This window comes from Alosa sapidissima, chromosome 21 (assembly GCF_018492685.1).
Source record: "Alosa sapidissima isolate fAloSap1 chromosome 21, fAloSap1.pri, whole genome shotgun sequence".
Taxonomy (NCBI): domain Eukaryota; kingdom Metazoa; phylum Chordata; class Actinopteri; order Clupeiformes; family Clupeidae; genus Alosa; species Alosa sapidissima.
In genome coordinates, this window is record NC_055977.1 from 14,447,426 (window position 1) to 14,460,142 (window position 12,717).

Consider the following 12,717-nt stretch of genomic DNA (forward strand, 5'->3'; position numbering starts at 1 on the left):
AATAGACCAATGTGTGCCTCTCCTAATAATGTCCAATGAATTTATTTAGACTCAGGTGGACTCCAATCAAGTTGTAGAAGCATCTCAAGGACCACTGATAAGTGCACCAGAGTTCAATTGCAAGCGTCATCCGAGTCATCAAGGGTCCAAATTATGTATATTTCAGACTTTTATTTTTTATAAATGTACAAAACACTCCAAACAGTGTTATTTGAGTATTGTGTGTAGATTATCAAAAATATTTGAATCCATTTTAAGATGAGTCTGAAACATGAGGAAAATTGGTTGTCAGTGGAACTCGATTTTAACTTGAATGCTGAATTATTCCATTGGGACAGGGACAGAAAAAATAGTGCAGATGGTGCTGCGCCTATCACTGAGAACGAAACTGTTGCCTGCGTCATTGCATGGATGAGTTAGCTATGACGCAATATTTTTATTAGTCTTGATGATGACATTTGTGAACTAAATATCTGATAGCCTGGTCCTATCTTAATTTCATTTTCAAAAGTAATAATTGTTCATGTAAAAAGCAGCAACTTTATCAATATCAAACAGATAATCTTACAAAGGCATAAAGTATAGCGTAAGCGTATGGTTCGTTAACAAACACCGCCTTTAGTGTCTGACATGGAATAATAGAATAATGACATGGAAATGAGTCAACGTGCCCGCCCATTCCAACTTCTGGGGGAAACTTCACACAATATAAAAGACCACGTTTCATATGATCACAACTCAGAGTAGCCTAAGGTTGACGGTCTCAACTACTGTGATACAACAATTCTATAATATGGAATATCTTTGCGCGTTAAGTTTTCTTCTCATGGCTTTGTTTGAAAACGTTTCAACTTTGAAGTCTAAAGGTAACGGGATTTATTCTTCTGATGACCATGTAGATTATTTTTGATTAGCCTGCATTTAGCATATAAGTAGCCTCATAAATAACTGCATCAGTCAGCCAAGATTCCCTCTTTGATTTTGCATTAATTGTGGAATTTGTTTTTCTTGCATACAACGCCCTAGGCCTAGGGTATTGCCTCTTTGTTTTATTGAAGGAAAATCCAACGCTAATCTTTGTCCTTTGCAGATGTGTGCTTGCTCGAAATGGATGAGGGGCCATGTAGGGCGGACATTCAGCGTTACTTTTACAACAGAAGCAGTCAGCGCTGCGAAGAATTCAGCTACGGCGGCTGCCAGGGAAACGGGAACAACTTTAATAGTTATGCTGAATGTCAGAAAGCATGCTGGAAGATACCAAGTACGAGGCTACACTAACCCTTATTAGGCTACGTTGTAAGGCACCTATTTGTCACTGGCGTAATTCTAATAGCCTATTCCCCTCTCTCCCTTACAGAAATCCCTCAGATCTGCAGGTTTCCCATGAATGTGGGACCGTGTCGCGCTCTTCACAAGAAATATTTCTTCAACATGACCTCTATGCAGTGCGAAATATTCTTTTACGGTGGCTGTGATGGCAACGAAAACCGTTTCGACAGTATGGATTCCTGCTTAGAATACTGCAAACCTCGAAAAAGTAGGCCTATGTCTTTGACATCCTTTCTATTTCTACACATAGCCAACTGAAGCGTCCATGTCACAAGGATTAGTTTTATCAGTAAATGCCAGACTAAATGATAGCCTATCTATCTACCTGTCCAGATAGAGCATGACAATTTAACAATTAATAGACTGTCCATATATAAATAATCTGTCCAGATAGAGCATGACAATTTAACTCTTTTCCCTGTTACAGCTTTCCCTTTGGTGTGTCTTGATCCCCTGGACAAAGGCCGGTGCTCTGCCTCCATACCTCGCTACTACTTTAACTCCGTCACCAAGATGTGTAAGGAGTTTGAGTATTCTGGTTGTGGAGGAAGCAATAACAACTTTATTTCAAGACAAAGTTGCATTGATGTCTGTGGTAAAGGTAGGAATGAATGTTTCACATAGCCTAACCAAGACATTTCCAAGGAGAACATATAATAAATCAGCTTAAAGTTTTTGTAACACAGAATGGTCTACTCATGTATGCACTGTCTGTTGTCACTTGCAGGTGGGAAGCCGCCTAGGAAACCTAGGAGGAGGTCTGGGTCAAGAATTCTTAGACGTCAATCATAAAGGAAAACAAATACAACACTATATCTGCATCCCCTTAAGCTCTGGTTTTATGAAGGAGCAGTCTTGCTTGCAGAAGATGTTTTGGGAAGTTGTCACTATAACTTAGAGCACTTACAAGACCAGAAGAGAACTATCTGCACTGAGGGCCTGGCTCTGGTGAAAGAGGCCGATTCGTCTCCAGTATTGGTTGCCAGCCCATCCAGATAAAATGTGCCAATAACAATCCAGCTATGGTTTTCTGCTGAGCACCAACAGAAGTTTTACTGTTTAAAATGTGAATGTACATATCCTTGTTTGTACTGCTTATTGTATGATACTGTTTTTAAATCACACACAACAGGATAAAAGGCTTCTAATATTTGGTATTTTATTGTGATATTTTATTATACATTTTGTTGCACTTATATTTTCAAAGTTATGTATTTTTTTACTTTGTGTTTGTGTATGTGTGATATATTGACAATGACCATAGTGGTTTGCTTTTTTAAAAAATATTTTGCCAAATCACACTGCTGTTTGACACTCAGAGCTTCTGTCATCACTGAATTTAACCTGTCAATTTATGTGCAAAAATATGACCAAATGTAACCAGGAATCACATTTGCAATAAACAAAAACTCTGAAGAAACTTTCTTGAAAGGAATCGTTGCAGTTTTGTTTTCCCCTTGGCATGTCTGGTAAATACTGGTGAGTGCTGGTAGGGCCCTCAACGGCCTGTTATGTGTTTGTGTGCCCTTGAAAACAGTAGGACACCCCGCCATCTCACTGTTTCACCCTGACAAATGATGAAAGAGTGAAGCACACACCATCTTTTTTCACAGCCACAAACACAATCATCGCCTAGCAGATGAAAAGAAAAAGACAGAGTCACAAAGTTGCCATTTGCTCTTTGAAGGAGAAAAGTTATGCTGTTTTTATATGACAATAGTTTATTGAGGACATGAAAAGTGACCGGCAACCTATTTCCCCAAGTTGTAAACAGTGTCAGAGAAGTGCTCAGCTGGTGTACAGTGAGATTGCACTGATAAATCATTTGATAGAAGATTGTAAAAACATGGCATAATCAACATGCAGAATATAACAGAAATTACATTACTTTGTCTCTGTGATTCAAACTTCACACAATAAAATACAGAGGTAGACAGCAGTAATGCAGAGCCCGAAATGTGAACACTCTGCTCTCTTTAAACCACCAGTTTTTGCTGTGTCACTTCAGAATAGATATCAAAGTCTCAGGCAGCCTCTGGTGATTGTAAACATCAGCTGGAACCAGCTTAATTACCATGTCTTTGAAACAAGCTCATAACATTACATCATCTTAGTGGCAAAAAATATTCTCCTCAGAGAGATGTCCGTTTTAAACAAATTCAAGACCATTTGTACAAAGTCAGTGGACCACTTTTATTTAACTTAGCCTATATTCCATCATGTTTTCTGAATTCTCATGGAAGATATCAGTATTTATCACCAAAATAGAATTAAGGGTAGGCTATGTTTGTTTTTCTTATTTTCACATTATGGTCACAAAAAAGAGATTACATTTAAAGTTAGAATTGAGGGAAGAACTTTGCCTGCACAATGTAGCAGAGAGGAAGTGCAGATGGAAGATGTAGCGCAATCGTGAATAGGGTATTCGTTTGCGCCCCCTACCGGGAAGATCTTTGTTTGGTTTAGGATTTTTCGACACTATTTTCTAATTAAAATGACGCTGTGCTGGTGAACGGTCGTGTCTGAACGGCTTTATAGGCCACTTGTGTCGCATCATTGACTCGTGCAGTTATTAGGCTATAGACTAGTCTAATGACAGGAGGCCCCTTAGGCTAACTCATCCACCTGCTGGTAGGTCGGAGAAGACTGTAGTTTTCCCTTTCACATGTGCATTTGCCAATAGCATAGCCTACAGCCTTTCCGTCACATCTGTAACCTATGGTGTTGCAACGACATCTGTCTCGCTGTCACTTGGAGCAAAAATCTGTAGGCCTATGTATTCATACATTGCCCATTGCAGTGTCCTCACAAAACAATGCCATAAAGAACTAGTTACAGTGTATCAAAAGATGGAATGGGTTTCCACACTTTGCATACAAATGGCTGTCTGCATCAGTTTTATTCCCATCAACCAGCAGCAGTGTGCGCAAGCAGTATTTTGCAAAGGTTAATGGTTTTATATTAAGAAGAAATGAGGTGGCACATTTGTCAGGCAAACATGGTGGCACAATCAAATCTGTGTGATGAAATTGTACATGGTGAGGTGAGATCCCTTGAAACTTTCAGTACTCTCAAAAGGAGAACCCAGCGTTCACCAAATACGTGAAGTGTGTTGTCAGTGAATTTATCCTCTTTTTTGCAATTACCCTTGTAAATTGAAGGTGACAGGTACCCACAAGGGTACCCAATTCCACCATCATTGCATATATGCTTCTACGCTGTATCAGCATGTTGCAAACTCACACACCGCATCGGAATGCACAATGTACAACAGTCCCTATGCACAGGCATTAGGGGTAACTTAATTCTAAAGTCATGGCTGGAACAGAAATTTGTACAGAAACTCAAACCTTAAAAGGTTGTAAACCCTGGAAGGTTTTTATCTATAACCCCCAGGGATTCTTTGAGTCATCTGTACGGCTCAGGAGAGGGCAGCACCTTTTCACCTCAAGGGTCTTTTCAACTCCAGAAAATTCAAGCACACTTCAGCTTGCCCTTCAGGCAATTTCAGTCCAGACTTAGGAGGACACTCAGGAGGACATTCTGATGGGTAGACCCAAGAAGGGTCTTTGAAACTTGCAGATCAGCATCATTTTCCAAATGTGCACCGAAATGTGTCCAATAGGCTATCCATGCCTTCCGACATTCACCCTTCCGATGATGGAGCGCAAAAGTTTAACTTGGCCCACAGCTGCAGAACCCGCGTAAAAATAGAAAATTACATTAGGGATTCTCAAAGAATTCTATGGCCCACTCAATCTGTGACAAGGTAGGCTAGTTTAAGAAAGCATCATTCAAAGCAGTCAATAGGCCTACAATGATGTCCAGTGAATTATTTAATTGTGCTTTTGACATTAAATAGGCTATCTTAAACATACGCATTTACACGGTCAGTTAGGCTATTCTCTGCCAAGCAAGGTCTCGGACGCAGGCGCTTAAGTATTACTCTTTTTTTGTTATTACAGTTCTCTCCTCCTCGTAAGCCTCGACTACTCAGCCTCTGAAAAATACGGTGCTCTTCCTTTCGCCGGTTTCAGGAGAGGAAGGAATGACATAATTAAGATCTTGGAGTGCATGGACTACTGCCTGTTGGTGAATACTCATGTAATGCTCATAGGCTGTATGACTGTCTTACCTACCTGGGAACAAAAGTGGAGGGGATTTGAAGGTGAAAATAAAGGTGAAATGCAAATGAATGGAAATGTTGTTTTGCCCACTTGTGCAGTTTTACAAGTCCACTTAAGCTTTGTCCACTAAATCTGATCTAAGACTGACACCTCATGGAAAATAAGCCGTTTGTATTATTACCTCTGTTTTGATATTGACGACTGTTTATTTTTCAAACTGACATTTACCTTGAACCCTTTTCTATGCCAACATGTCTGACTCTGCTCTTACCTCACATGGCAGCTGGTCATATTGCTATACTATTTCCCTCCCCACACACTTAACGCTCAGTTGAAAATAATTACCTTAATCCATAATCACCAGCCATGAAACAGATTCAGAATAAATTAAAAAATGCTGCAGGTTTTCTCTGAACCCTGAAATTGCAAAGTGGGCACAGTGCATGCGACCCGCCGTCTGCCTTTGTGCCTTTCTAATTGTGCCCTTGTGCCAAGCAGAGACCCTGTTGTGCCAAATTAGAAGGCTTGTCTCGGAGTTCCTATAGAGTCAAGGGACTGAGGAAGTGGGAGCAGGCTGAGGTATCTCACTGTCACAAATGGCTAGAGACAAGGAAGGCACATCGCACACACACACACACGCACGCACGCACGCACGCACGCACGCACGCACACACACACACACACACACACACACACACACACACACACACACACACAGAGGGTATCGATGGTGGAAGTGGAAGGAAATTGGAAGGAGAGAAAATGAGCCTGAATTGTGCGCTTTGGATTTAGGGGCTGCTATTTGTTCATATGATTCTCATTTGATAAAGGGCTCCCCGACTTTAGTTCTAAAAACATGCCTGGGCGTGTGGTGGACCCTAAGACCTCACCAAGCTTGGATCCAGCAGAGAGAGAGGAGAGATAAAAGGATCATAGGATGTAATAATTGTTTTTCTCTAGGAAGAACCAGGCATAACACTATATTAGAGAGTACAACCATGACCACCAGGGATTTATAGATGTACGGATGTCTTCCCTATGAGGAGGCAATTCAAATCGAAGCTGTTTGAGGTAAATAAGGATGTGCATTACCTTCAGTGCACTGCAGCAACTCTCAATACCCTGGGTATATGTAATCTCCCAACAAGATGTATGCGGAGGTATTAGATGCACAGTAGGTGATGGCAGGTTTATTTATCTCTTTACAGTCCTGTGGAAGAGTTAGGGGACAGGGGGTGGGGATAAGGGATGGGGACATACAACTACAAATGGAAACGTCTCAGATATGATATTGTTGCCGACATCATAAAAATACACTTATACACACACACACACACACACACACACAAGCACACTGAATGGGGTATGCTTATGAAACACATTCAAGACATAATACCCACCTCTTCTGAAAAAGAGGTTGACATGACGAGCTCATCTCTGAGCAGATGACCTTAGAGGAACCCTTTTGTGGCCTTTTTTCTGTCCTCAGGAGGCTCCGAGCAGGTGTCTGTGGGGTGGGCTGAGGACAGCTCGCCCATTGTGTTGCGTGCCGCACATAACCTTTAACTAAGGTGTTGTTGCCCTTTGGAAAGCCTCCTCTCCAGTTCACCACATGATATCTCACAGTGGAAGAGGAAGTGAGTATCAGAGCTGTGTCTTGCAGGCTTTTTAAAAATCAAGAACTTACAGTACACACCATGACTGATAGCAAGAGAGAGTTTGATTTTAAATGCTGACTCAAAGGGTATGCATGATTTCTGGACTGAAAATGGAAATCTTAGAATGATTTTGAGCAATGTCTTGGCTTTTATAAATATGCAGTAGCAATTAGAAGTTTAGGCAAGTTGAAGATATCCAAAAGGCATGCAATGCTTTTCAACATTCTGATGAAGTTAAGGGTAGTATTGTTTTATTTTGTGCAATTTTAGAGTGAAAAAAGGAAAGAAGTACCAGCACTATCACCAAGTTTGGGCCCCAAAAGAGATCTGAGCTCTCAGATAGCTTTTATCAAGGTCTCAGACCTTAATAACCTTGTTAGGATTATGCTTGTGCATAAGTCATCGTAAAGAAAGATCAGGTGAGGCAAATTTCAAAGCTTTAAAAAATACCCGAGCTCCTGACATCTTGTCCCAATATTCAGAAGCCATGGGCTCCTCTATCACTCCAAAATTGAAAATAATTGATGCCCGCAAAGCAGGAGCTGGGATAGCAAAGTATTTCCAAGAAGCTTTCTCTTCAGTTCGTAATGCAATTATGAAATGACAGTTATCAGGAATGGTGGAGGTCTGGAAGACCAAGAAAAAATTCTGAGAGCAAAGCATGACTGCAAGAAAACTTCAAAAAGATTAAGAAGAAGTATGACGGCTGTGTGACACAAATATAACATAAAATATGTTACATACATAATAACATACAACATAAAATTCATGTGTCTGAAGTTTGCAAAGGATTGTTTAAACAAATCTGATGCAAATCATTGACTGATGAAGCTAAAATAGGCATGTTCACCACAAACAGCAAATGTTTGGAGAAAAAAAAGGGGGGCTGAATTTCATGAACATAAAACCTTTCCAACTGTCAAACACTGGGGTGGATCAATTTGTGTTGCATCCAGTGAAGGAACTGTTTACCGGTAGGATGAATGGATTCAATTAAATACCAGCAGATTAAGGAAGAAAACATCACACCATTTGTTAAAAAAAAGCTAAAGATGAAAAGAATATGACTTCTAGAACAGGATGTTGATCCTAAACATCCATAACGGATTACCACAAGAGGTGCAAGCTGAAGGTTCTACTGTGGCCCTATACATCCATCATTGAAATTCTGTGGATAGACCTCAAAAGAGCATGCAAGGTTGTCTAAGAATGTCAAAGTGCCTTTTGCATATAAAAATGGAAAAAATCCCCCCATATAAAAACATTTACTATGATAACATTTCAACAAATGGGGTGCTATATGAGGTCCTGACCATACTGGGGCCCCAAACCCATGCTTCAGGTCCTTTTTCTTTGTGGTATTTTGAAAGGGAAAAAGATGAAAAAGGAATCTTGCTTTAAGATGTAAAGAAGTGTCAATTTTGGAAAGCATGTAATCTTTTTTTGCTAAACAAGAAATGTGGGCATCAACACTTTGGCATGCCACTGCATCAACACTTTGGCATGCCACTGCTGTAACATTAAAAGTTCCTCTATGCTGCCTTGTCTCCTTCCAAGTTTCAAAATACCAGTTAATTTTGCATAGTTCTAGATAACAGAGAATCAAACAAATGGCATTGGAAACATTATTTACTTGGCAGAAATAAATGAATCATACATCTTTATACCAACACCCCAAAACTTGTGGCTCACTAAATATAAGTAAAGCATTCTTGCTGAAGTCATCCCTCTGCACATTAAATTAAATCTAAAGGAACTTTTCAGGACATTCTCTACTTTGTTGGAGGGCTCTGAATAAAGGATGAACAAAACTGATATTTTCTCATTATTCTAATCATCAGTATTCAGAATCAGCATAGTCAGTGTTAGAGTTGTGTGTATTATCTGAGATCTTTTATGTTTGCTGAACGTATGCACAATGGAGTTTATAACACACTAATTCTATATCTGGTTGGCGTCTTCGCGCTATAAAAGCCTAGGCCACTTTGATCTCTCCTCAAATGCGAAAGCGAGCATCAACGGTAACCAATCTAAAGGCTGCGCATTCAGCATGCACCAAGAAGAACCACTGTGTGGTGCTCTCAACTCACTTGAATTGACTCTGGACCTAGTTGGTAGGATTAGTTGAAAGAGTTGATGCAAATAATGGACAACAAGATGGATAAAGATAATACATTTGCATAACGCAAGGCATATTTACATCTATGTGTGCCCACGTGCACCACGTATAGGACTTTTCACTACGCAGTTTGGGGTCTATAATTACGCAGTGAAGCCTTTAAGGAACTTCCCATTTGCATCTGTTCTATTGATACATATTTAAGGTATGGATGAAGGAACGGTAAGTTATGGCTACTTAATCAAATGTTCCCTCACGAGAAAGTCAGATGTCCACTTAGGAGAATGATGGAGGTGATGACGACTGCAGCGACGCACTTCAGATCGGTATGGATGTAAATTTCTATTGGGTTGCACATATATTACCACACCCCACGGGTGTGCACTGTCAGTCAGCCGACAGTCGGGTCGTCTCTCACCTCAGAGTCATGGAACAGACTCTCAGAAGAGCGCACATTGCGATCAAGTAGTGTACACATTGTAGCCTATGTCTTTAAGAATCATTATGCCCTGTATTAGACCTAGGAGGAGTCCGCTGGCTCACTGTACGAAATGAGGGGTTGTTAGATGCACTTGGATTACCGGTTGGTGAAGTGAAACAACGTTAACAACCGCTGACTAAGGTCGATAGAGCGCTTGTTTTAAAAGTAGTCGGTTGCTGTCCTCAATTAAGCAGAGAACACTGCTTTTGTCATTAGTTAACGACCTAATTGCTTGATTGAACCAAGGGGATATTATGACTTAGAGAAATATTTTGAATCTGGCTGTCATTCTGTGGCATTCAATGGAGACGCAGACGATGGAATTCAGACGTGAAATTTTCAGCTCACTCCGTGGTGCTGTCCCTGATCCAACTCTTTAAATACGGGTTTGGAGATTGTTCTGACACCGTCGTTTTAACCTCAGGTAAGCTCAGTTTTACATTTGATTATATCATATTTGAGCTGTTTCCAAAATGGCTCTGCTGGGCAGAAAAGGTTGTGTTGATTGTCTTGACATAATCTTGATCTTGTGTATATTTACATGTGCAGAACTTGATTTATTGATTCACTCTTGGTTATCACTATTAGCCATGACCTTTCGACCAGTTGACATGAGCGCTCTGAGTAGTCTGTGCAATGCACAACACGAATTCATGAAGTGTTACATTAGGACAGAATGGTCAACTATGTACATGGCATTGCACTAAGACACAAGTGATCCTGTAGTCCACCAGTTAGTGTTTGAGGAAGGTGCACCCAAATATTTTATGTTTTCCCTTATAAAACTAGGTTAACAGTGTTACAGTCATAAGCTCTTTGATACCCTACATTTTTTAACATTTTTAGAGGAACTAAGAGCAAAAATATACATTTAAATTGCAAGGCAGGCCACTTTGTCATGGAAGACAAGGTAAAAAAGACCAAGAAAGACAAGAATCTCCTTGTTGCCCAAGTTGAGTATAGAATAAATTAAAACAAGCAAGCATCATCAGCCCATGCTTCTCATATCTTATTTTCCTGAAATGTATTGTATCTTTCCCTGTCAATAATCAGGGATTACCTTCACACTTATGTGAGATCAATATCCATGCTCCAGCTGTTAAGGCCATTTTTTGTTCTTTTGCATCATATTCCAGGAGCAGGTCTTTATAAGGATGTATGGATTGAAGTATGAATATCTGAAGTTGCTTGCCTGCTGCAAACACAGCTACCCATATTGCATGTGAGAGCATTGCTTTGCTTAAGTCAAGACGCCTACGACATTTTTGGATGTTAGGGGTTGAACTGTCACCTCACGGCATGTGTCTTGGTTTAGAGTGCATGAGTGGCATTCCTATTTGACACAACATCAAAGATGATAGTTACTGTGTCCCAAGTCTGTGTTCAGTCCTATGAGCCAGAAGTCAGTCATCTTTATTTTGCCCAGATAATGAGAGGATTCTTCAGAGGAATCCCTCTGTGGCAGGATCATCGTCACACAAATGCTGGCCTCCTGCTGAGTTGCCCGGGCCAGTACCCGTTTCTTTTCTCCCCCTGCAATTTTAACAGTTCATAAGGTTGATGAGGGTGCCGAGTTCAAATCCAAGGATGGAGAGAGACAGACAGTCTACTCTGGGCTGTACATTTAGTCTTGTTAAATCTGTTTGGTTGCATTTGTCTGTCTGTGTGGGTGTGGGTGTGTGCATTGTGTGTGTGTGTGTGTGTGTGTGCATGTGTGTGTGTGTGTGTCTATTTGTGTGTAGTGTGTGTGGGTGTGTGCATGTGTGCATCTGTGTGTGTGTGTGTGTGTCCACGAGTGCAGCTGAGACGCATTTGTCATCCTTGCTGTCCTTTAAGCAACAGCCATGATGCAAATATGTCAGACTGATGAGAATGGAAAAGTGCTTCGCTTTGCTGAGAGAAAGAGAGAGAGAGAGAGAGAGAGAAAGAGAAAGAGAAAGAGAGAGATAGAGAGGAAAATAGAGAGAGGAAAATGGAGAGAAAAGAAAGCAAGACAATAAGAGAAAAAATGGAGCAGATGTTGAACTATGAGCATCCATCTTCTCGGGGGAGGAGTGGCGTGCACATCACGTATGAGAGGAGAATGGAAGCATATTGTCGAGTGTGTTCTCGCCTGGTCTGGGTCACGGAGATAGACTCTTCCCTGTGCCTCAGTCTTAATTCAGCTAATGGCTCATGTATTATTCATTAGTTTACATGTGCCTATTGCTCCCCAGTTGCACACCCTGTTTACATGTCCACTGAGCTTAATGCACTTGGTAAAGGTAATTTAGCAAGGCAGCGATACTTGCCGCGGACACTAATGGCCTCAAATGAGCAAACAGTCTACTCCGACTGTAGTGCAACATTTTCCTTTTAAGACTGGACTGAAATTACTGCCTCTACAGCCTGCGTTAAGAATAACGATTCATATTGATGTATGCAGTTGATGTATGCAGTAGTTGCCTATTTTCTTCTCTCAATTATGGCAAAAGAGATTAGGACGTCAATATTATGTGTTTTCCTTTCATAGAAAGAACACAGGTCCCATGTGCACGGTCTTAATATCTCACAGATGTTGTCACATAACTTTTCTATTACATATATTGTTTCCCCCCTGTAATTGTTAAATAGTTTGTGACGTCAACAGATTGAAATGAATAGCAAGCTCCTGTATAACTCAAACACTGGATAGTAAATGAGCATTTCAGCGTGTTTGGCTTCAACTTAAATGCTTTTCTAGATATCATCAATTTGAGAAGGAAGCAGTACATTTAATCCTCTATATTGAAACACATCCAATGAAACACTTCGCCATATAACTATCATCAGTTATTCCCACTATCTGATTGGAAACCAATGTTATGTGCGTTAGCAAAATTATTTTTCAGTCTCTTTTGTAAGATCTGTTTAATTACAGATATCCAGTGGGAAGCAGAGCAGCCAGTCACAGAGTTTGCTGCTCATCCACCCCTCAATTGAACACCCAGTATCAGTAGGTGGAGCTACAGCATAATACTGAAA

General features: G+C 40.5%; 2 protein-coding genes across 3 annotated transcripts in view; both read left to right on the forward strand.

Annotated features, from left to right (window-relative positions):
* The first annotated feature begins 710 nt into the window (after positions 1–710).
* tfpi2 (tissue factor pathway inhibitor 2) lies at positions 711–2,749 on the forward strand. The gene is made up of 5 exons (XM_042075903.1): positions 711–866; positions 1,091–1,261; positions 1,358–1,537; positions 1,757–1,930; positions 2,057–2,749. Exons 1-5 carry the CDS (start codon positions 728–730, stop codon positions 2,119–2,121), a joined length of 729 nt encoding a protein of 242 aa, XP_041931837.1. The 5' UTR covers positions 711–727; the 3' UTR covers positions 2,122–2,749.
* A 6,929-nt stretch (positions 2,750–9,678) lies between these two features.
* The window catches only part of calcr (calcitonin receptor), a 45,179-nt gene continuing 42,140 nt past the window's right edge, over positions 9,679–12,717 (forward strand). For both annotated transcript variants that reach the window (XR_006026043.1, XM_042075878.1), the window contains exon 1: positions 9,679–10,138. The gene's annotated coding sequence lies outside the window, so the exon portion shown is untranslated. The remainder of the gene's footprint in view (positions 10,139–12,717) is intronic.

Excerpts from the sequence above, each read along its gene's own strand:
- tfpi2 (XM_042075903.1), top strand. The coding sequence starts at position 728 with ATGATCACAACTCAGAGTAGCCTAAGGTTGACGGTCTCAACTACTGTG. Across the intron at positions 1,538-1,756 it reads ATACTGCAAACCTCGAAAAA|CTTTCCCTTTGGTGTGTCTT; the intron begins GTAGGCCTATGT and ends TCCCTGTTACAG. Across the intron at positions 1,931-2,056 it reads CATTGATGTCTGTGGTAAAG|GTGGGAAGCCGCCTAGGAAA; the intron begins GTAGGAATGAAT and ends TGTCACTTGCAG.